At 40.8% G+C, this 24,984-nt stretch overlaps 1 protein-coding gene across 1 annotated transcript in view; it reads left to right on the top strand.

Annotated features, from left to right (window-relative positions):
* Positions 1 to 24,984, top strand: part of SCFD1 (sec1 family domain containing 1) — a 393,314-nt gene that overhangs the window by 50,218 nt on the left and 318,112 nt on the right. The window contains exons 10-11 of the mRNA XM_053697938.1: positions 5,768 to 5,867; positions 9,016 to 9,155. Coding sequence (XP_053553913.1) covers positions 5,768 to 5,867; positions 9,016 to 9,155 — 240 coding nt within the window. The remainder of the gene's footprint in view (positions 1 to 5,767; positions 5,868 to 9,015; positions 9,156 to 24,984) is intronic.

The raw sequence follows: 24,984 nt of genomic DNA, 5'->3' as shown, positions 1-24,984 counted from the left end.
CTACCTGGCATGAATCCCACCTGATCAGTGTGTATGATCTCCCCCATAACTTTTATAACCTCTCTGCTATGATTGCCATCAAAATCTTATAATCTACATTTAAGATATAGGCCTATAAGAGCCTAGTTCTTCCTGTTTTTTACCTTTCTTGTGGATTAAAGTAACTGTGGAGTCGGCAAAGTATCGTGAGTGCATATTATTCTTTACATAATTTTCGTTAAATGTTTTTACTTATGTTCCCGTCACTTCTTGTTTGATAATTTTGTAGAATTCTGCAGGGAGACCGTCTGGGCCCGCTGCTTTATTATTTTTTATCTTTTTAATTATCGTCATAACTTCTACCTCTGTAATTTCTTGATTAATAATTTGTAATACCGCGCATGAAATATTCGGCACTTTTATCTTTTGCCAGAATCTCTCCTTCTCCCCCTCCTCTATCGGCTCTGGTGAGTATAATTTTTGGTAAAATCTGAAAAAGACCTGTCTCCTTCCTTTATATTAGCAATTATATTCTTATTTTTTTTTATTTATTTTTTAACTTTGACCAATTTTGACAGATACTTGGCTGAGATCCCCTGGTGTCCCTGGAAAAAATACCCTAGCTTTTATACCTTCCATAGCCCATTTTCCTTTCAAAAAACTTTTTAATTTCCCATGTATTTACCTGTGGGTTATTTAAATAGCGACTGTATGCGTTCTTTAATTGATTTGCAAGTTGTAATTCCCTAACCTGGTTCTTCTTTTTTAGTCTGCACATATATGCCACAATCTCCCCCCTAAGTACAGCTTCACCTGCCTCCCAGAGGATCTCAGGTTTATCTCTGTATACAGCGTTCGTTTTCATATAATCTTTCCAAATATTGATCAACCAATTACAAAATTATTATTACTCATATACTTCGGAAACCAAAAATTATTTTTAGGAATTTCTTTCCTTAACGTGATTTGCAAATAAATAATCGCATGGTCAGATAGAAGGATCTCGTTGATTCGAGAATCCATATCCCATTTTAGCAGTGCCTTTTCTACTGAAAACGGATATTTTGGAGAAATGTTTATAGGCTCTAGATTCACAAGAAAAGTTTCATTCATCTGGGTGCTGTAGCCTCCATATATCTTTCACCTGCAGTATTTTAATAAAATCTCTAAATAAATTTGCTTCTTGTGCATAAACTTATTTATTTGTTTGCCCAAATCTATCCATACCTGGATCCATCTTCATATTAAAGTCCCCCATAATTATTAAATTTTGCCCCTGAAAAGGTAATAGTTTTTTTCAGTTTGCTCCAGAATTCCATATCAAATTTATTAGGTCCATATAGGTTACAAAATGACCATCTACTCTTACATATCTCAACCTGTATGATGATATAACGCCCTGCCTGATCAAGTTCATAATTTATTATCTCATAATCCAAACTTTTATTGAACAAGATGGCTACACCACAACTTCATTTATCACAAGGTGTTGCTATAATTTCCTTTATCCAGTTTACCTTTAGCTTATCAATCTCACCTTCTTTTAAGTGCAGTTCTTGTAAAAACATAACATCTGGTCTTTGTTTTTTCTCTTAATTGGGGATGTAACCCCCCCCTCACACATTCCATGAAACTAAGTTAAGTTTTACCATAATTTATTAAAGGTACTTTGTGGAGCAGATTGGGAGGGAGTGGAAAGGTACACGGGAGAGAAGAAGAAAAAGAAAAAAAAAGAACCCAGACAAGACAAATTAAAATGGAAATAACACTTTACTGAATAAAATACTACTGGAGAGCCAAGGCCTATTCTCCCTCTGGTCTCCAGTACACATATAACAACAACAAGTCTGTACAATACCAGCCATATTGCTGTAAAATTAGTGTTTATAAAATGATATTATTTTTTCTCTAATAAGTTTCAAATCATAAACATCTTTAGCGAGGCAGGGGCCTGTCCTTCCTAATATTCTACCATGAACATATACACACTTATATATAATACCAGTCATGTTTACATAATAGCAGTCATGTTAACACTTTGTAATCTGGGTACCTATTATTTCAATACTATCTTCTAGCTCCTCCCGCCTCTACATTATAACTTTGCAAGGTTATACTCTTTTATGTAAGAAATGTTTTGGCCTCTTCACAGTTGTTGGGTATGATGTTACCCTCAGTGTCCTCTACCACAATTTTATCTTGGTATCTTAAGCTGGCTTTATATTTATTCTTAATAAGCACTGTGCAAAAGGGTGCCATACTTTTCCTTTTGACTGCAGCTTCTGTTGAGTAATCCTGAAATATATTTATTTAATTAGATCCTATCATTAATGGGTTACGTTTCCTATATGCCTGGATTATATCAACTTTCTCTTGAAAATTCAAATATTTCACTATAATCATCCTTGGCCTAGTATTCCCATCTTGGTATCTTGTATTAGAGCCTGTTCTATGTGCCCTTTGTACCTGTAGTTTCCCAGCTTGCGCTGACATTCCAAGTAAGATAGGTAAAGTTATAGCTGCGAATGTTATTAGGTCTTTGTATTCATTAGATTCTGGCAGGCCCACTATACGGATATTGTTGCGCCGCGACCTGTCTTCTAGATCCTCAACATCCTAATCTGCAGCAATTTTATTGTATCTAAGGATTTTTTATTAATTATTTCTTGTGCATTATAGACATCGTCCAAGTCAGAGACTCTTTTCTCAACTTCAGAAAGACGTTTTGAGACTTGCCTTACTTCTATCGTAAGGCTAGCTAGCTCTCTCCTGACAGCTTCAAACTGTGGCATTATCAACTCGGCAAACTGATCAAGCATTATTTGTGACTCTGGTGTGGGGTTAGCTTCAATTGTACTTGGAAATCTGTATTATTTTTGCTTTTTTATCCTTTTTTATCCTTTTTCATCCTTTTTCAATGGCATAGCTGGTGATCTTGTCTTTACATTTGTCATATATTTTTGCATTCCCTATCCAGGTGATTTTAGTGTTTAGTGCACAGATAATGTGTAAAGGACCCCTAATACCCCACCACCCTTTTTTTTTTTTTATAATTACTTTCTCTTTTTGTTGCCTTTCCTTCAGGCGTGAATAAATATTACATACCTCGCTCAGAGGTGATGACAAGTGAATCTCAAAACATAAAATCCAAACCAGTGAATAAACTATGTAGGAACTGTGTAGTGACTTATTATATATGTAGCCAGGTGATTCTGGGGAATATGCTATTAACCTTTATGACAAGAAATTCTTTTCAATTATTGTATCGTTTGGCTTTTGCACAGGATACTATACAACCTATAACCCCCTGAAATGTCCTTATAGGACACTTTTTTTTATATATATATATATATATATATATATATATATATATATATATATATATATATTTTTTTTTTTTTTTTTTTTTTTAGGTTCTTATTTAGAGTATGTTATTATAATGCCTGATCTTAAATTTTGCTTAACCTGCACACCTCACCCATGGTTTCTATCTTTTTCCTTAGTCACCACAGGTCCAAAGATTACAATAAACCATTAACCTCTTCATGCATAAATGACTCAATATATCTTGATTCTGGCACATATTCATGTATTCATACCTTTTCATCTATACTTATTATGCATCCTTTACCAAAAACATTTCAGCTTAATAATTGTAAACACTCAAAACTACTGTATATCTCCCCAGCGGGGGCCACCTCCCTGGGTATACACTTGGGGTCACTTCCAGCCCTAGTATTAACCACGGTTTATTCTGTCCAGCTACTCATATGTCCGTGATAGTAGCCAGTTTTAATCCAACACCCTACTGAGGATATTCTTAAGGTAACTTCCAGGCCTGGCTTATACCAGGGTTCTGTCTGTCCTTTTATTCAAACATTCTTACTACCGTCAAATGACATAATGACCGTCTTAGATCCCTTACGCAACAGTTCCCCTAAACATGGGGCTTTAAAGTTACTTTTTTCCTGGGGAATCAAACTGTCAGCTGCTTAGTAAGATCCCAACTTATATTGCCTTATTTGACCAAAATTTCCACATATAGCTGGTCAGCCTTTTTCCACTTAAATAACTGCAGTCGCAGCAAGCTTTGTTCTCTTGAGAATCACAGTGATGTGAAGTGTCTTTTAATCCTCTTTAAATTAAAGGCGGAAGAGAGAGAGAGAAGATGGGAAAAAAAGAACCCCTTAAAGTTCAGTGCTTTCCCCTGCTTTTACAACTAAGCAGCGTATATATTCAAAAAAAATCAGGAACCCAGTCCTCTATTTGCACACCCGCCACAACCTGGAATTATGCCCACATTATACACTTATGTGTCTCTAATATTTCCTCAAGCATTTTCCACGCTACTTTAACAATGTGTGCTGTACACACGATACTTGCGATTATATGCACAGCTTTCCTGTGCCGACCTCCCTTTTAGACCAATTCGATCCGTTCTGCCAAGTGGTCTCCCCAGGACGCTGCTCCCGCCGGGACGCCTCTCGAGTGGGGCTGTATCTTGGACTTGAAGACTCCTTCAGGCTTTTGCCAGCATGTAAGCTTTAGAGAGGTAACATGTTGCACCGCTTATCTTGATAGCATTTAAAGTAGCTGTTCGGTAGCACACTGTATCCTACAGCAGTTTTTTGGTGCCTGGTTGTGGGGCTTGCCGTTGTGGCTGGAGTCGGCGCCACCCGACTATTACGGCGTTAGAGGGACTCCCTTGATGCAGCCGGATAAAAAAAATCCTCCTCGGGCAGTGGAGATCCCGCCAACAGGAGCTAGGCTGCCGGGTGATAATCAACATGCTCTTTCGTCTCAGAGCTTAGCGCCCCTGCTGCTTGCACACACGCTGTCCCCTCGGAAGTCCCTAAATTTTGAAATCTATGGGGAAAAAACGCTTTTTACCAGCCATTGTTAATCTTTGTGGGATAATGTAGCTCACTCAAATTGTGAAAAATTGCTATACATGTATGCACAAAATTGCTCTTAAAGCCAAAATCTGCCTACTGTTTTGAAGAGAAGTTACAGCGCAAATCTCAGTCGCTATTTACATATTTGTGTATTGAAAGAAAACAAACTTTCCACACTTTTATCCACATTACTAGGGGATTCCTCCCTACAAATAAAGTAAATAGCTAACCCAGCCCTCCGCTTTCACTTTATTGGACTGTGTCGGAGCATAGCAGATGGGTTTTTCTTGTTGCAGTAGTATGGCTCACTGACTCAATAGATTTGTTCAACTCTAGCATTTTATTGTTTGTTTGTCTGTTGTGCTTCATTTACAAACCTAAACATTTTCTAATTACTTTAAATAGGATTGACAAATTGGATTGAGAAATCAAGCACACACTTTTAGGAACCATAAATGAATATTTCTATATAGATAGGTTGGGGAAAAACAGAACTATTTTGTTAATCTAATACGTTAACAGCGGCCTTAAAGAGACATGAAAAAAAAAATATTTCATGATTCAGAAAAAGCATACAATTTTAAACTAATTTCTAATTTACTTCTATCATCAATTTTACTTCATTCTCTTGGTATCCTTTAATGAAGAAACTGCAATGCACTACTTGGGAACTAGCTGAACACATTGGTAAGCCAATGACCAGCAACATATGTGCAGCCTCCAATCAGCAGCTAGTGCCTTGGTAAGCTTTTCAACAGAGGGGATACCAAGAGAACAAAGCAAATTGTACAATAGAAGTAAATTGGAAAGTTTTTAAAATGATGTGCTAAATTGTTAAAGAAATGTATAAGGTTTCATGTCCTTTAAGTCTATGTGCTCTTGTCTTTATTCAGCTTCCAAAGGCCTTTGTTAGTTCTTGTGGACAGAAACCTGGACCTGGCAACCCCTCTTCACCACACGTGGACATACCAAGCACTGGTGCATGATGTTCTGGTAAGGATCTTATTTATAAACTGTATCTGGGGCTAGAGGAATATGTGTTAGAGCTTGCAGTTTGTACTCAAGAGTTTACTTGTATATATCTGTATGCAAGCAACATCTCCATCCATACTCCATCCATCCATATGCTTCTCTTTCTTTTTTGTTTTTCTCTTTCTCCAACGCTTTACTTTTTTTCTCCTCTGATATTATATCTATTATCTCATATACATCTCATTTCATACCTGATCCAGTGCTCAATTCTCATTGGTTGGTTTTATCTTACATATCTTGCCATATTTTAATTTGACATAGTAACGTTGTGTGATGTGAATTTTTATTGTATGGTATAGATTTCACAAGCTTGGAGAATTCAGACACATGCACAATTAATGGCTAATGTCAACCCACATCTAGCATATTATTTTTGTTGTAGTGAGGCAAATGTATGTGAAGATGTACAAGTTATGTATTGTACCTTGTTTAGAGAATTTGATTATACTTGCAAGTCTTCAGTATTTTAATACCAGTTACACCCCAGAGACGCAGCATTTTCACAGCTTTGCAATGCATTGGCAAGAGCATATTGAGTATGTTAATGAATATGAATGTTATTTATACTAATTTCGGTATAGTATATTATATATGTGTGTACAATTTTTTATGAACAGCCAAAATACACATGCACTATAATATTTTTTTCTATTTACATTGAGATAACCAAGCAGTTTACTTTAATGTTGTAAATAAAATAAACAAACACAATGTATTTTTTGCAGATGTACAATTTACAACATGATCATATAGACATTTTTGCAAACACTGTAGATTACTTTAACAGCACATTCGATAAACAAAATTAATACTGCAATAGATTATTAAATAATGTGCAGCATTTAAAGAATATTTCCCCTAATCCCAATCTCATCTCTTTAAATGTGGTTGGTGATAGTTATACAGCCTTGCTTGTGCATTGTTACTACTGGCAGTGTTTCTCTCTTCTTCCAGCAGAGGTCATCCATACCCTCCTTTATTGTCACTGTGTTTGTAATCTATTTTTACAACAGTAGCTCCACACCAAACACAAAAAAGAAGAAAATGTATTTTCAGTACAAGTTACGTTTTCCACAGCTGCCTTATAAACTCTGTTGTGTAGTTATATTATTTTTCATTAAAGACAGTGAACATGTTTCATGTTTTCTAAGGTCATAAAACATTAATTGTAAATCCTTATATACACATATATTCAGAATTAGGAATTTCCACTATTGCTGTTACTAGTAATAAATCGCAGTAGACGACTAACAAATTAGCCTTTCATCTGTCTTTAAATTGGGTGGATAAGTAACTTGCTTTCTTCATGACTGGTAAACTACAGTCCTGTGAGTAATACATCTCTTGAGCAGTTAAATATTTTTCCACCTGAAGAGTTGGGTGGGCGGAATGCCTCCCGCAGCAGAACATGGCTGGCATTAGATAGGGAGAAAGTAGAGTGAGCCAGTCACCACAGATCACAACAAATTGGGAGCCATGCAGTGGGCGGAGGGAAGGCTTTGCAAATCTCCCAGGTGTTTGCTGTCAACTAGTAAAGTGGTATTGAGATGAGGGTAGCAGAGAAATAATGAGACTGAAGGAAGGCTGATCCAGGAGGAGCACTGGGACAGACGGAGAATGGGAAAAGAAAGTATCTTTACAGACATATGGATAAGCTGTGCTCTATATGCAGTTTTCCTGCTGTCACAATCTCTGTGTGTCCCTGTCAAAAAAGACAAAAATATTTTTCTTATGTGATTCATTTTAGCAGAGGACATTTAAGTTCCCTGTTAAATGCTAGATGTGCCAGACTCTGCATGTCCTCTCCTTGTCTAACGTTCATTTCCAGACTCTGCATGTCCTTTCCTTGTCTAACGTTCATTTCCAGACATAACATTCCTTTTTTTGTCCACTCTGCTCCTTCAGCTATAGATTATCAGAACCAGCATTTTACATCTCCTTCTAATCCTGTAATTGTTATCCCCGGCTGGTCTCCCTCCTTCTAGTCCTGATGTTGTTAGTCCCTAACTGTCTTCTAGAACATTCCTATATTCTTCTACATCTTGCTTAAATAGTCTTTGGCTGTACATATCTCCGTTCTTTGAAATACTTGAATTTTCTTACTGTACATGCAACTTTTTATCTCGGTTCTAGCGTTGTCAGTTCTGTATGTCTTCACTTCTCTTTGTACTTGCATCATTAGGCACTGTTTGTCGTTTCCTGCTAATTTTAGAATTTGAATCTGTAAATGCATCTTGACATCCTTTGTTGGATACTATATATCTGCTCATCTGTAAGCCCTAGAAGGGACATAAAACACCTTTTGCTCTTATGCAAAAGCTGTGTTTGCCCCACGCTTCCTAGTGAGAAGCAAGTTCTGTAATCTAGGTGTTCCTCAAAATGCTGCAAATCAATTTGCTGGTTTAGGCAATTTTCAGAATTTGCTTTTTTTTGCCTGTCTAGGGGACTTGGGACAGTTTTTGCACAAGAACAGGCTTTTAATCTCCCTTTAAGCTGCCCAGCTCTTTATGTGTTTACTACTACCAGTTCTAAAAATAGCAGAACTGGCATGCTACAGCTAAAATCAAAAATGCTTAAAGTGATGATAAACTCTCCCCTTTATAAAAACAGATCCGGAGAGTTAGTGATAGTTTAGACTGAGTTTAATTCATCAGTTGTAATGAAGATGTGCTGTAACTTACTTTTTAAAGTAGAAATAAAATTCAAATTTTCCGCGCTCTGCCGCCCACTTCAAAAGTAAATTTTTCTGTGAGCTAACAATTTGAACTGTTCTCCAATCGGCGCTCTAGCTACAACAAAAGGCACCCAAAGGGGAGAGTGCTGATTGGGGAACAGTTCAAACCTTTAAATCACAGAAAAATGTATTTTTGTAGTTGGTGGCGGAGCATGGGGAATTTGAATATACATTACAACTGATAAATTAAATCAGAAATATCACTAACATTCCGAATCTGTTTTTATAAAGGGGACACTTTAAAATTCTGCATGTCTTTTTTTTCTTTTCTTCTTCTTCTTGCATTCAATTAAGTTCCTATATTTACATATCTCAAGAATTGTTTCTTTTTGCTGAAGACTTGGGCAATATATGTAATTGGTACCTCCTATGCAGGATTTCCACCTCAACCGTGTAAATCTAGAGGATTCCCCTGCAGTAGAAAATAGCCCGGCTGGGGCACGGCCCAAGAAGAAGAATAAGAAATCCTATGATCTGACTGTAGCAGATAAGTTCTGGCAGAAACATAAGGGCAGGTAAGTCATACTTTAACCAGCTCTGTAATTGAAGGGAAAGCTGTGTGTACAAACAATAGAGAAACCTGCCACTGACCGCAGTTACTAGTGGGTTACTTGTGGGTTCAATATTTGAAGTTAAAATTATCCTTTTAAATTGCAATTACCAAAGAGATCTTCAGCAAATATCTGTCTACCTGCAGCTTTTTCGTACCTATTGTACCTGTTATCATCAGAGAAATGCTTTTTATGGAGGTAGATCTCCTCTTTCTTACAGGGAAGAGATCACAAAGAACTCAAAGGCACATGTGTTTGTGAGAGAGGCTTCACTTGTGTTTATACCACTTCTGGGATACACAGTGAGTGTCTGATTATTCTCATACCCAGTTAGCTGCTTGCATTTGTCTAACCTTCAGGCGGCAGGGCATTGCGGAGGATTGTGGCAGAGAGCAATACACTTACTCTGGCACTTTTCACAGTGCGTCTGAGTGCAGACAGAATAAAAGTAATTTAAGAAAGGTGTCTCAATGCACAGGAAAGTGTAACATAAGTTATATACTGGATATAAAAAAATAGCCCAGTGTATTAAAAACAAATCAAAAACATTATTATTAATAATAAAAATAACGGTGCAGCTTCAGTAGCGTATGCAAAGTGTGGTAGGGCACCAACAGCTATAATGTAGCAAAATTACTTAACAAGAAAAGAACATGATGTACTACTTTCCCAGGCAGAAAGGAAAACATGTTTGCTCGTTTCCACAAAAAAAACAAAAAACATAAATATAATGGTTCCTCCCAAAAGAGCTGTCCCATAAAAGAGGAATGAAATGTTGGAAAGCAGTTGAGGTTTTAACAGATGTTTGTTCTTGTTGTCTTTTTTTCTAACATTTCTGCTATTATGGTCATTTAAGGTTTTGTACTATAAATGCACATACCATGCAACATATTAAGTTTACCAAAATGGTTTTGGTGCACATAATTGTTAAAGAGATACGTTTACAAAAAGAAAAAGTGGAAATATCAGAATAGTGTGCAGAAAAACCAAGTGGGTTTGTAGGAGCACCTCCTGAAAATGAAATTAGCAAGCTATTTGCAATGGGTTATGTTTATATGTGACATGTCCATGTGTGTTAGCTTCAAGGGGCAGTATACTGTAAAATGTTTTTCCCTTAATGTATTTCCAATGACTTGTCATACCAGCTGTGTATAGAATGTATGAGGAATTGCATTGTCTGGTTTATTTGTGTAGCAACAACAATGTAATAGCACGGATGTAACAACAGTAAATCTGCGCCAGTTTAACAGCACAACTATGCCAGTATATACAGCTCAGATTATACAGCACAGATTTCCTTCTTAATCACTAGAACTTCCATATATTACAAAAGGTATTAAGCATAGAAAACAACAGTAAGTTTAAAGAACAATATGTTAAAAAAAACCACTGTTTCTTCTGTTAAGTGTGATCAGTCCACGGGTCATCATTACTTCTGGGATATTACTCCTCCCCAACAGGAAGTGCAAGAGGATTCACCCAGCAGAGCTGCATATAGCTCCTCCCCTCTACGTCACTCCCAGTCATTCTCTTGCACCCAACGACTAGATAGGATGTGTGAGAGGACTATGGTGATTATACTTAGTTTTTATCTTCAGTCAAGAGTTTGTTATTTTAAAATAGCACCGGAGTGTGTTATTTTCTCTCTGGCAGAGTTTGAAGAAGAATCTATCAGAGTTTTTGTTATGATTTTAGCCGGAGTAGTTAAGATCATATTGCTGTTTCTCAGCCATCTGAGGAGAGGTAAACTTCAGATCAGGGGACAGCGGGCAGATGAATCTGCATAGAGGTATGTAGCAGTTTTTATTTTCTGATAATGGAATTGATGAGAAAATCCTGCCATACCGATATAATGTCATGTATGTATACTTTACACTTCAATATTCTGGGGAATGGTACTTCACTAGAATTACACTGTAAGAAATACATAAAGCTGTTTAATAACTAGAGATTATGTTTAACGTTTTTGCTGGAATGTAAAATCGTTTTCATTTACTGAGGTACTGAGTGAATAAATGTTTGGGCACTATTTTTCCACTTGGCAGTTGCTTAATCTGTTTTCTGACAGTTTCTGTTCTCCCTCACTGCTGTGTGTGAGGGGGAGGGGCCGTTTTTTGGCGCTTTTACTACGCATCAAATATTTCAGTCAGCAACTCATTGTATTCCCTGCATGATCCGGTTCATCTCTACAGAGCTCAGGGGTCTTCAAAACTTATTTTGAGGGAGGTAATTTCTCTCAGCAGAGCTGTGAGAATTGTAGTTTGACTGAGATAAAAAACGTTTATTCTGTAATTTGTTTCCTGCTTTCAGAATTTGTTATCTTTGCTAATGGGATTAAACCTTTGCTAAAGTTGTGTTGTTTACAAGGATTGAGGCTATAACTGTTTCAATTTATTAATTTTCAACTGTCATAGATCTTCTGTGCTTCTTGAAGGCACAGTACGTTTTAATATTATTCTAATTGAATTGTATTTCCAAGTTGCAAGTTTATTTGCTAGTGTGTTAAACATGTCTGATTCAGAGGATGATACCTGTGTCATTTGTTGCAATGCCAAAGTGGAGCCCAATAGAAATTTATGTACTAACTGTATTGATGCTACTTTAAATAAAAGTCAATCTGTACAAATTGAACAAATTTCACCAAACAACGAGGGGAGAGTTATGCCGACTAACTCGCCTCACGTGTCAGTACCTACATCTCCCGCTCAGAGGGAGGTGCGTGATATTGTAGCGCCGAGTACATCTGGGCGGCCATTACAAATCACATTACAGGATATGGCTACTGTTATGACTGAGGTTTTGGCTAAATTACCAGAACTAAGAGGTAAGCGTGATCACTCTGGGGTGAGAACAGAGTGCGCTGATAATATTAGGGCCATGTCAGACACTGCGTCACAGGTGGCAGAACATGAGGACGGAGAACTTCATTCTGTGGGTGACGGTTCTGATCCAAACAGACTGGATTCAGATATTTCAAATTTTAAATTTAAACTGGAAAACCTCCGTGTATTACTAGGGGAGGTGTTAGCGGCTCTGAATGATTGTAACACAGTTGCAATACCAGAGAAAATGTGTAGGTTGGATAAATATTTTGCGGTACCGACGAGTACTGAGGTTTTTCCTATACCTAAGAGACTTACTGAAATTGTTACTAAGGAGTGGGATAGACCCGGTGTGCCGTTCTCACCCCCTCCGATATTTAGAAAAATGTTTCCAATAGACGCCACCACAAGGGACTTATGGCAAACGGTCCCTAAGGTGGAGGGAGCAGTTTCTACCTTAGCTAAGCGTACCACTATCCCGGTGGAGGATAGCTGTGCTTTTTCAGATCCAATGGATAAAAAGTTAGAGGGTTACCTTAAGAAAATGTTTGTTCAACAAGGTTTTATATTGCAACCCCTTGCATGCATTGCGCCGATCACGGCTGCAGCGGCATTCTGGATTGAGTCTCTGGAAGAGAACATTGGTTCAGCTACTCTGGACGACATTACGGACAGGCTTAGAGTCCTTAAACTAGCTAATTCATTCATTTCGGAGGCCGTAGTACATCTTACTAAACTTACGGCGAAGAATTCAGGATTCGCCATTCAGGCACGCAGGGCGCTGTGGCTAAAATCCTGGTCAGCTGATGTTACTTCTAAGTCTAAATTGCTTAATATACCTTTCAAAGGGCAGACCTTATTCGGGCCCGGGTTGAAAGAGATTATCGCTGACATTACAGGAGGTAAAGGCCATGCCCTGCCTCAAGACAAAGCCAAAGTTAAGGCTAGACAGTCTAATTTTCGTTTCTTTCGTAATTTCAAAGCAGGAGCAGCATCAACTTCCTCTGCACCAAAACAGGAAGGAGCTGTTGCTCGCTACAGTCAAGGCTGGAAACCTAACCAGTCCTGGAACAAGGGCAAGCAGGCCAGGAAACCTGCTGCTGCCCCTAAAACAGCATGAATTGAGGGCCCCCGATCCGGGATCGGATCTAGTGGGGGGCAGACTTTCTCTCTTCGCCCAGGCTTGGGCAAGAGATGTCCAGGATCCCTGGGCGCTAGAGATAATATCTCAGGGATACCTTCTGGACTTCAAATACTCTCCTCCAAGAGAGAGATTTCATCTGTCAAGATTGTCAACAATCCAGACAAAGAAAGAGGCGTTTCTACGCTGCGTACAAGAGCTCTTGTTAATGGGAGTAATCCATCCAGTTCCACGATCGGAACAGGGACAGGGGTTTTACTCAAATCTGTTTGTGGTTCCCAAAAAAGAGGGAACTTTCAGACCAATCCTGGACTTAAAGATCCTAAACAAATTCCTAAGAGTTCCATCGTTCAAGATGGAGACTATTCGGACAATTTTACCTATGATCCAAGAGGGTCAGTACATGACCACTGTAGATTTAAAAGATGCTTACCTTCACATACCGATTCACAAAGATCATTATCGGTACCTAAGGTTTGCCTTCCTAGACAGGCATTACCAGTTTGTGGCTCTTCCATTCGTATTGGCTACAGCTCCAAGAATCTTCACAAAGGTTCTGGGTGCTCTTCTGGCGGTACTAAGACCGCGGGGAATCTCGGTAGCTCCATACCTAGACGACATTCTGATACAAGCTTCAAGCTTTCAAACTGCCAAGTCTCATACAGAGTTAGTGCTGGCATTTCTAAGGTCACATGGATGGAAGGTGAACGAAAAGAAAAGTTCACTCGTTCCACTCACAAGAGTTCCCTTCCTGGGGACTCTTATAGATTCTGTAGAAATGAAGATTTACCTGACAGAGGACAGGCTAACAAGACTTCAAAGTGCTTGCCGCACCCTTCATTCCATTCAACACCCGTCAGTGGCTCAATGCATGGAGGTAATCGGCTTAATGGTAGCGGCAATGGACATAGTACCCTTTGCACGCTTACACCTCAGACCACTGCAACTGTGCATGCTAAGTCAGTGGAATGGGGATTACTCAGACTTATCCCCTTCTCTGAATCTGGATCAAGAGACCAGAAATTCTCTTCTATGGTGGCTTTCTCGGCCACATCTGTCCAGGGGGATGCCATTCAGCAGACCAGACTGGACAATTGTAACAACAGACGCCAGCCTTCTAGGTTGGGGTGCCGTCTGGAATTCTCTGAAGGCTCAGGGACAATGGAGTCAGGAGGAGAGTCTCCTGCCAATAAACATTCTGGAATTGAGAGCAGTTCTCAATGCCCTCCTGGCTTGGCCCCAGTTGACAACTCGGGGGTTCATCAGGTTTCAGTCGGACAACATCACGACTGTTGCTTACATCAACCATCAGGGAGGGACAAGAAGCTCCCTAGCTATGATGGAAGTATCAAAGATAATTCTCTGGGCAGAGTCTCACTCTTGCCACCTGTCAGCAATCCACATCCCGGGAGTGGAGAACTGGGAGGCGGATTTCTTAAGTCGTCAGACTTTTCATCCGGGGGAGTGGGAACTTCATCCGGAGGTCTTTGCCCAAATACTGCGACGTTGGGGCAAACCAGAGATAGATCTCATGGCGTCTCGACAGAACGCCAAGCTTCCTCGTTACGGGTCCAGATCCAGGGATCCAGGAGCAGTCCTGATAGATGCTCTGACAGCACCTTGGGACTTCAGGATGGCTTACGTGTTTCCACCCTTCCCGTTGCTTCCTCGATTGATTGCCAGAATCAAACAAGAGAGAGCATCAGTGATTCTAATAGCACCTGCGTGGCCACGCAGGACTTGGTATGCAGACCTGGTGGACATGTCATCCTGTCCACCTTGGTCTCTACCTCTGAAGCAGGACCTTCTGATACAGGGTCCCTTCAAACATCAAAATCTAACTTCTCTGAAGCTGACTGCTTGGAAATTGAACGCTTGATTTTATCAAGACGTGGGTTTTCTGAGTCAGTTATTGATACCTTAATACAGGCTAGGAAACCTGTTACCAGAAAGATTTACCATAAGATATGGCGTAAATACCTATATTGGTGTGAATCCAAAGGTTACTCTTGGAGTAAGGTTAGGATTCCTAGGATATTGTCTTTTCTACAAGAAGGTTTAGAAAAGGGTTTATCTGCTAGTTCATTAAAGGGACAGATCTCAGCTCTGTCCATTCTGTTACACAAACGTCTGTCAGAAGTTCCTTACGTCCAGGCTTTTTGTCAGGCTTTGACCAGGATTAAGCCTTTGTTTAAAACTGTTGCTCCACCATGGAGTTTAAACCTTGTTCTTAATGTTTTACAGGGCGTTCCGTTTGAACCCCTTCATTCCATTGATATAAAGTTGTTATCTTGGAAAGTTCTATTTTTAATGGCTATTTCCTCGGCTCGAAGAGTCTCTGAATTATCAGCCTTACATTGTGATTCTCCTTATTTGATTTTTCATTCGGATAAGGTAGTCCTGCGTACTAAACCTGGGTTCTTACCTAAGGTAGTTACTAACAGGAATATCAATCAAGAGATTGTTGTTCCTTCTTTATGCCCAAATCCTTCTTCAAAGAAGGAACGTCTACTGCACAACCTGGATGTAGTCCGTGCTCTAAAATTTTACTTACAGGCAACTAAGGAATTTCGACAAACGTCTTCTCTGTTTGTCATTTACTCTGGGCAGAGGAGAGGTCAAAAAGCTTCCGCTACCTCTCTTTCTTTTTGGCTTCGTAGCATAATTCGTTTAGCTTATGAGACTGCTGGACAGCAGCCTCCTGAAAGAATTACAGCTCATTCTACTAGAGCTGTGGCTTCCACTTGGGCCTTCAAGAATGAGGCCTCTGTTGAACAGATTTGCAAGGCTGCAACTTGGTCTTCGCTTCATACTTTTTCCAAATTTTACAAATTTGACACTTTTGCTTCATTGGAGGCTATTTCTCCAACATAGGTGTGTCCGGTCCACGGCGTCATCCTTACTTGTGGGATATTCTCTTCCCCAACAGGAAATGGCAAAGAGCCCAGCAAAGCTGGTCACATGATCCCTCCTAGGCTCCGCCTACCCCAGTCATTCTCTTTGCCGTTGTACAGGCAACATCTCCACGGAGATGGCTTAGAGTTTTTTAGTGTTTAACTGTAGTTTTTATTATTCAATCAAGAGTTTGTTATTTTAAAATAGTGCTGGTATGTACTATTTACTCAGAAACAGAAAAGAGATGAAGATTTCTGTTTGTATGAGGAAAATGATTTTAACAACCGTCACTAAAATCCATGGCTGTTCCACACAGGACTGTTGAGAGCAATTAACTTCAGTTGGGGGAACAGTGAGCAGTCTCTTGCTGCTTGAGGTATGACACATTCTAACAAGACGATGTAATGCTGGAAGCTGTCATTTTCCCTATGGGATCCGGTAAGCCATGTTTATTACGATCGTAAATAAGGGCTTCAAAAAGGGCTTATTAAGACTGTAGACTCTTTCTGGGCTAAATCGATTCATTATTAACACATATTTAGCCTTGAGGAATCATTTTATCTGGGTATTTTGATATATAATATCGGCAGGCACTGTTTTAGACACCTTATTCTTTAGGGGCTTTCCCAAAGCATAGGCAGAGCCTCATTTTCGCGCCGGTGTTGCGCACTTGTTTTTGAGAGGCATGGCATGCAGTCGCATGTGAGAGGAGCTCTGATACTTAGAAAAGACTTTCTGAAGGCGTCATTTGGTATCGTATTCCCCTTGGGGCTTGGTTGGGTCTCAGCAAAGCAGATACCAGGGACTGTAAAGGGGTTAAAGTTAAAAAACAGCTCCGGTTCCGTTATTTTAAGAGTTAAAGCTTCCAAATTTGGTGTGCAATACTTTTAAGGCTTTAAGACACTGTGGTGAAAATTTGGTGAATTTTGAACAATTCCTTCATGTTTTTTCGCAATTGCAGTAATAAAGTGTGTTCAGTTTAAAATTTAAAGTGACAGTAACGGTTTTATTTTAAAACGTTTTTTGTACTTTGTTATCAAGTTTATGCCTGTTTAACATGTCTGAACTACCAGATAGACTGTGTTCTGAATGTGGGGAAGCCAGAATTCCTATTCATTTAAATAAATGTGATTTATGTGACAATGACAATGATGCCCAAGATGATTCCTCAAGTGAGGGGAGTAAGCATGGTACTGCATCATTCCCTCCTTCGTCTACACGAGTCTTGCCCACTCAGGAGGCCCCTAGTACATCTAGCGCGCCAATACTCCTTACTATGCAACAATTAACGGCTGTAATGGATAATTCTGTCAAAAACATTTTAGCCAAAATGAACCCTTATCAGCGTAAGCGCGACTGCTCTGTTTTAGATACTGAAGAGCATGACGACGCTGATAATAATGTTTCTGAAGGGCCCCTAACCCAGTCTGATGGGGCCAGGGAGGTTTTGTCTGAGGGAGAAATTACTGATTCAGGGAACATTTCTCAACAAGCTGAACCTGATGTGATTGCATTTAAATTTAAGTTGGAACATCTCCGCATTCTGCTTAAGGAGGTATTATCCACTCTGGATGATTGTGACAAGTTGGTCATCCCAGAGAAACTATGTAAAATGGACAAGTTCCTAGAGGTGCCGGGGCTCCCAGAAGCTTTTCCTATACCCAAGCGGGTGGCGGACATTGTTAATAAAGAATGGGAAAGGCCCGGTATTCCTTTCGTCCCTCCCCCCATATTTAAAAAATTGTTTCCTATGGTCGACCCCAGAAAGGACTTATGGCAGACAGTCCCCAAGGTCGAGGGAGCGGTTTCCACTTTAAACAAACGCACCACTATACCCATAGAGGATAGTTGTGCTTTCAAAGATCCTATGGATAAAAAATTAGAAGGTTTGCTTAAAAAGATGTTTGTTCAGCAGGGTTACCTTCTACAACCAATTTCATGCATTGTCCCTGTCGCTACAGCCGCATGTTTCTGGTTTGATGAGCTGATAAAGGCGGTCGATAGGGATTCTTCTCCTTATGAGGAGATTATGGACAGAATCAATGCTCTTAAATTGGCTAATTCTTTCACCCTAGACGCCACTTTGCAATTGGCTAGGTTAGCGGCTAAGAATTCTGGGTTTGCTATTGTGGCGCGCAGAGCGCTTTGGTTGAAATCTTGGTCGGCTGATGCGTCTTCCAAGAACAAGCTACTTAACATTCCTTTCAAGGGGAAAACGCTGTTTGGCCCTGACTTGAAAGAGATTTTCTCTGATATCACTGGGGGTAAGGGCCACGCCCTTCCTCAGGATCGGCCTTTCAAGGCAAAAAATAAACCTAATTTTCGTCCCTTTCGTAGAAACGGACCAGCCCAAAGTGCTACGTCCTCTAAGCAAGAGGGTAATACTTCTCAAGCCAAGCCAGCTTGGAGACCAATGCAAGGCTGGAACAAGGGTAAGCAGGCCAAGAAACCTGCCACTGCTACCAAGACAGCATGAAATGTTGGCCCCCGATCCGGGACCGGATCTGGTGGGGGGCAGACTCTCTCTCTTCGCTCAGGCTTGGGCAAGAGATGTTCTGGATCCTTGGGCGCTAGAAATAGTCTACCAAGGTTATCTTCTGGAATTCAAGGGACTTCCCCCAAGGGGGAGGTTCCACAGGTCTCAGTTGTCTTCAGACCACATAAAAAGACAGGCATTCTTACACTGTGTAGAAGACCTGTTAAAAATGGGAGTGATTCATCCTGTTCCATTAAGAGAACAAGGGATGGGATTCTACTCCAATCTGTTCATAGTTCCCAAAAAAGAGGGAACGTTCAGACCAATCTTAGATCTCAAGATCTTAAACAAGTTTCTCAAGGTTCCATCGTTCAAGATGGAAACCATTCGAACTATTCTTCCTTCCATCCAGGAAGGTCAATTCATGACCACGGTGGATTTAAAGGATGCGTATCTACATATTCCTATCCACAAGGAACATCATCGGTTCCTGAGGTTCGCATTCCTGGACAAACATTACCAGTTCGTGGCGCTTCCTTTCGGATTAGCCACTGCTCCAAGGATTTTCACAAAGGTACTAGGGTCCCTTCTAGCTGTGCTAAGACCAAGGGGCATTGCTGTAGTACCTTACTTGGACGACATTCTAATTCAAGCGTCGTCCCTTCCTCAAGCAAAGGCTCACACGGACATTGTCCTGGCCTTTCTCAGATCTCACGGATGGAAAGTGAACGTGGAAAAGAGTTCTCTATCTCCGTCAACAAGGGTTCCCTTCTTGGGAACAATAATAGACTCCTTAGAAATGAGGATTTTTCTGACAGAGGCCAGAAAAACAAAACTTCTAGACTCTTGTCGGATACTTCATTCCGTTCCTCTTCCTTCCATAGCTCAGTGCATGGAAGTGATCGGGTTGATGGTAGCGGCAATGGACATAGTTCCTTTTGCGCGCATTCATCTAAGACCGTTACAACTGTGCATGCTCAGTCAGTGGAATGGGGACTATACAGACTTGTCTCCGAAGATACAAGTAAATCAGAGGACCAGAGACTCACTCCGTTGGTGGCTGTCCCTGGACAACCTGTCACGAGGGATGACATTCCGCAGACCAGAGTGGGTCATTGTCACGACCGACGCCAGTCTGATGGGCTGGGGCGCGGTCTGGGGATCCCTGAAAGCTCAGGGTCTTTGGTCTCGGGAAGAATCTCTGTTACCGATAAATATTCTGGAACTGAGAGCGATATTCAATGCTCTCAAGGCTTGGCCTCAGCTAGCGAGGGCCAAGTTCATACGGTTTCAATCAGACAACATGACAACTGTTGCGTACATCAACCATCAGGGGGGAACAAGGAGTTCCCTGGCGATGGAAGAAGTGACCAAAATCATTCTATGGGCGGAGTCTCACTCCTGCCACCTGTCTGCTATCCACATCCCAGGAGTGGAAAATTGGGAAGCGGATTTTCTGAGTCGTCAGACATTGCATCCGGGGGAGTGGGAACTCCATCCGGAAATCTTTGCCCAAGTCACTCAGCTGTGGGGCATTCCAGACATGGATCTGTTGGCCTCTCGTCAGAACTGCAAAGTTCCTTGCTACGGGTCCAGATCCAGGGATCCCAAGGCGGCTCTAGTGGATGCACTAGTAGCACCTTGGACCTTCAAACTAGCTTATGTGTTCCCGCCGTTTCCTCTCAATCAGGATCAATCAGGAGAGGGCGTCGGTGATCTTGATAGCTCCTGCGTGGCCACGCAGGACTTGGTATGCAGATCTGGTGAATATGTCATCGGCTCCACTTTGGAAGCTACCGTTGAGACGAGACCTTCTTGTTCAGGGTCCGTTCGAACATCCGAATCTGGTTTCACTCCAGCTGACTGCTTGGAGATTGAACGCTTGATCTTATCGAAGCGAGGGTTCTCAGATTCTGTTATCGATACTCTTGTTCAGGCCAGAAAGCCTGTAACTAGAAAGATTTACCACAAAATTTGGAAAAAATATATCTGTTGGTGTGAATCTAAAGGATTCCCTTGGGACAAGGTTAAGATTCCTAGGATTCTATCCTTCCTTCAAGAAGGATTGGAAAAAGGATTATCTGCAAGTTCCCTGAAGGGACAGATTTCTGCCTTGTCTGTGTTACTTCACAAAAAGCTGGCCGCTGTGCCAGATGTTCAAGCCTTTGTTCAGGCTCTGGTTAGAATTAAGCCTGTTTACAAACCTTTGACTCCTCCTTGGAGTCTCAATTTAGTTCTTTCAGTTCTTCAGGGGGTTCCGTTTGAACCCTTACATTCCGTTGATATAAAGTTATTATCTTGGAAAGTTTTGTTTTTAGTTGCAATTTCTTCTGCTAGAAGAGTTTCAGAATTATCTGCTCTGCAGTGTTCTCCTCCTTATCTGGTGTTCCATGCAGATAAGGTGGTTTTACGTACTAAACCTGGTTTTCTTCCAAAAGTTGTTTCTAACAAAAACATTAACCAGGAGATTATCGTACCTTCTCTGTGTCCGAAACCAGTTTCAAAGAAGGAACGTTTGTTGCACAATTTGGATGTTGTTCGCGCTCTAAAATTCTATTTAGATGCTACAAAGGATTTTAGACAAACATCTTCCTTGTTTGTTGTTTATTCCGGTAAAAGGAGAGGTCAAAAAGCAACTTCTACCTCTCTCTCTTTTTGGATTAAAAGCATCATCAGATTGGCTTATGAGACTGCCGGGCGGCAGCCTCCCGAAAGAATCACAGCTCATTCCACTAGGGCTGTGGCTTCCACATGGGCCTTCAAGAACGAGGCTTCTGTTGATCAGATATGTAGGGCAGCGACTTGGTCTTCACTGCACACTTTTACCAAATTTTACAAGTTTGATACTTTTGCTTCTTCTGAGACTATTTTTGGGAGAAAGGTTTTGCAAGCCGTGGTGCCTTCCATTTAGGTGACCTGATTTGCTCCCTCCCTTCATCCGTGTCCTAAAGCTTTGGTATTGGTTCCCACAAGTAAGGATGACGCCGTGGACCGGACACACCTATGTTGGAGAAAACAGAATTTATGTTTACCTGATAAATTACTTTCTCCAACGGTGTGTCCGGTCCACGGCCCGCCCTGGTTTTTTAATCAGGTCTGATAATTTATTTTCTTTAACTACAGTCACCACGGTACCATATGGTTTCTCCTATGCAAATATTCCTCCTTAACGTCGGTCGAATGACTGGGGTAGGCGGAGCCTAGGAGGGATCATGTGACCAGCTTTGCTGGGCTCTTTGCCATTTCCTGTTGGGGAAGAGAATATCCCACAAGTAAGGATGACGCCGTGGACCGGACACACCGTTGGAGAAAGTAATTTATCAGGTAAACATAAATTCTGTTTTTTGGGAGAAAGGTTCTTCAGGCAGTGGTTCCTTCTGTATAAAGAGCCTGCCTATCCCTCCCGTCATCCGTGTACTTTTGCTTTGGTATTGGTATCCCAGAAGTAATGATGACCCGTGGACTGATCACACTTAACAGAAGAAAACATAATTTATGCTTACCTGATAAATTCCTTTCTTCTGTAGTGTGATCAGTCCACGGCCCGCCCTGTTTTTAAGGCAGGTAAATATTTTTTAATTTATACTCCAGTCACCACTTCACCCTTGGCTTTTCCTTTCTCGTTGGTCCTTGGTCGAATGACTGGGAGTGACGTAGAGGGGAGGAGCTATATGCAGCTCTGCTGGGTGAATCCTCTTGCACTTCCTGTTGGGGAGGAGTAATATCCCAGAAGTAATGATGACCCGTGGACTGATCACACTTAACAGAAGAAAGGAATTTATCAGGTAAGCATAAATTATGTTTTTTTTAAACTTACTGTTTAACAGATTTACTATTGTTACATCCGTGCTATTACATTGTTGTTGCTATACTGTTACGGTTTGATAAAACTCTTTTTAAACTTGAATATACTTTTTATATATAAAATAAGAAATTATCCTTACGGTCAGAAGTGTTTGGGATTTATATAGATTGTTTAGATACATATTGATATTTATTCCTTGTCAGCTATGCAAGCGCCCTTTTCATTTTTTGTAACTTGTGTGGAATCTATATTTTGAGCTTGTGGGGAGCTTATTAGAAAAGTGGCAAAGACACCCTCTGCTCCTTTTTTAAATTTTTAAATTGGTTTATTTGTGTTCTTGAAATAGCTGGTAAACCACAATCTATTACTATGGGTTGAGCTTGCAGGTAATATCATATCTTATTATGTTATCACTTTGTGTTCACATACTTGCTTCCTTATCTTATATTTGTCTGGAAAACCAAAGCTCAATACTTAGAGAGAACAATGGAAAGTTATCATTCTAATAGTTATCTCTTCTACACCCCACTGGGAGTTGATTTATTCTGCTGGCTGTGTTTATATAGCCTGTCAATACCCTGGACTTAAACGGATACTGAACCCAATTTTTTTCTTTCATAAATTCAGATAGAGCAGCAATTTTAAGCAACTTTCTAATTTACTCCTATTATCAATTTTTCTTTGTTCTCTTGGTATCTTTTGAAAAATCAGGAATGTAAGCTTACAACCCAGCCCATCTTTGGTTCAGCACATGGGTAGTGCTTCCTAATTGGTGGCTAAATGTAGCCACCAATCAACAAGCGCTACCCAGGATGCAGAACCAAAAATGGAAAAACCCAGAGTAGAAACAAAGGCGAGACCAAAGCTGTGAATTCCTCTATGTCCGAAACTTCTCACTTTCTAATCTCAATACACTCTTGAGCAGTCCACTAATAAATCACTTTTGAAAAATAAGTTTGGATATGTTCAGATTGTCTAAGTAATTTCACGTGAAGAACAGCTACTCATGAATACTCTTTGTCAGTTGTGGGCAGGCTTTTTTTTGCTTTAAAAGTCAAGCTTTGACTCCTATGCATGGGTAGACAACATTATCAGGGGCTACTAGATAAATTGCTTTTCTGTTAAATTGTGTTTACTTTTCCAATGTGTCAAAGGAATCCTGTTCTAAAAACTTCAGGATCTGTTTTTAAATAAAGGAATAGTGGATGAAAGGTTTTTAATTCTGTACTAAACTATATAACAATTTAAAAATGTTTTTATAGTTTGTTCTTTTGACCACATGCTTCTCATCTTAAGTGATCAGGGAATCTCATTACTAAAGGACCAGTAAATACAGTATATTTGCATAATCAACAAATGCATGAAAACAAGACATTGCAATAGTCTAAGGTGACCAGACGCCCCTGATTTCTGGGGGCAGTCCCCGAATTGAGGAGACTGTCCCCGGAAAAATGATGTCTCCGAAATTGTCCCCGGCTCCTTTTCATGGTCCCCGGCTCCTGAACTGCAGCTAAGCAGTGGGAGGAAGTGATCGTGATAACGTCACTTCCTCCCAGCATACCACAGACAGCGCGCGCAAGTAGGAGGGAATAGAGCATTCCTGCACAGTAGTACAACTCCTGAGTGAGTAAGTAAGTACTATACAGTTGCGCAAGTCAGGAGGGAAGAGAGCATTCCTGCACAGTACAACTGACAACTCCTAAATAAGTACTGTATTATCACAGCCGGACAAATAATTCTATGTGCTCATCATTCACAGCACACACACTATAATACAGTGTTTTACTTGTACCACTCGCACATTATCTTGCTTAATGATTTTTAATTGGGCATTGTTTTTAATTCTATGTGCTCATCATTCACAGCACACACACACTGTAATACAGTGTCTTACTTGTACCACTCACAATCTTTATGGCATGCTCATCACTTGAAAACATTATATACCATATTTATTGGACATCATTTAGTATAATGTACTACTCAATTGGTAAAAATATATAAGTATTTTCCTTGCCTCCCTGTCTCTCTCCCTCTTTCTTTCTCTCCCTCTGTCTCTCTCTCCTTCCCTTCCTCTGTCTGTCTCTCTCTCCCACCTTCTTTCTCTCCCTCCCTCTGTCTCTCTTGCCCTCCCTTCCTTCCTCTGTCTCTCCCTCCCTTCCTCTGTCTCTCTCTCCCTCCCTCCCTTCCTCTTTCTCCCTCCCTCTGTCTCTCTCCCTCCCTCCCTTCCTCTGTCTCTCCCCCTCCCTCCCTTCCTCTGTCTCTCCCTCTCTTCCTCTGTCTCTCCCACCCTTCCTCTGTCTCTCCCTCCCTTCCTCTGTCTCTCCCTCCCTTCCTCTGTCTCTCCCTCCCTTCCTCTCTCTCTCCCTCCCTCTCTCTCTCCCTCCCTCTCTCTCTCCCTTCCCCTCTCTCTCTCCCTCCCTCTCTCTCTCCCTTCCCCTCTCTCTCTCCCTTCACCTCTCTCTCCCTTCCCCTCTCTCTCTCCCTCATTTCCTCTCCCTCCCTCCCTCCCTCCCTCCCTCCCTCTGTCTCTCCCTCCCTCCCTCCCTCCCTCCCTCCCTCTGTCTCTCCCTCCCTCTGTCTCTCCCTCCCTCCCTCCCTCTGTCTCTCCCTCCCTCCCTCCCTCTGTCTCTCCCACCCTCCCTCCCTCCCTC

The sequence above is a fragment of the Bombina bombina genome, chromosome 1, assembly GCF_027579735.1.
Source record: "Bombina bombina isolate aBomBom1 chromosome 1, aBomBom1.pri, whole genome shotgun sequence".
NCBI classification, from domain to species: domain Eukaryota; kingdom Metazoa; phylum Chordata; class Amphibia; order Anura; family Bombinatoridae; genus Bombina; species Bombina bombina.
Note: the sequence above shows the minus strand (reverse complement) of the source record. Positions and strands in the feature narration are given on the sequence as shown.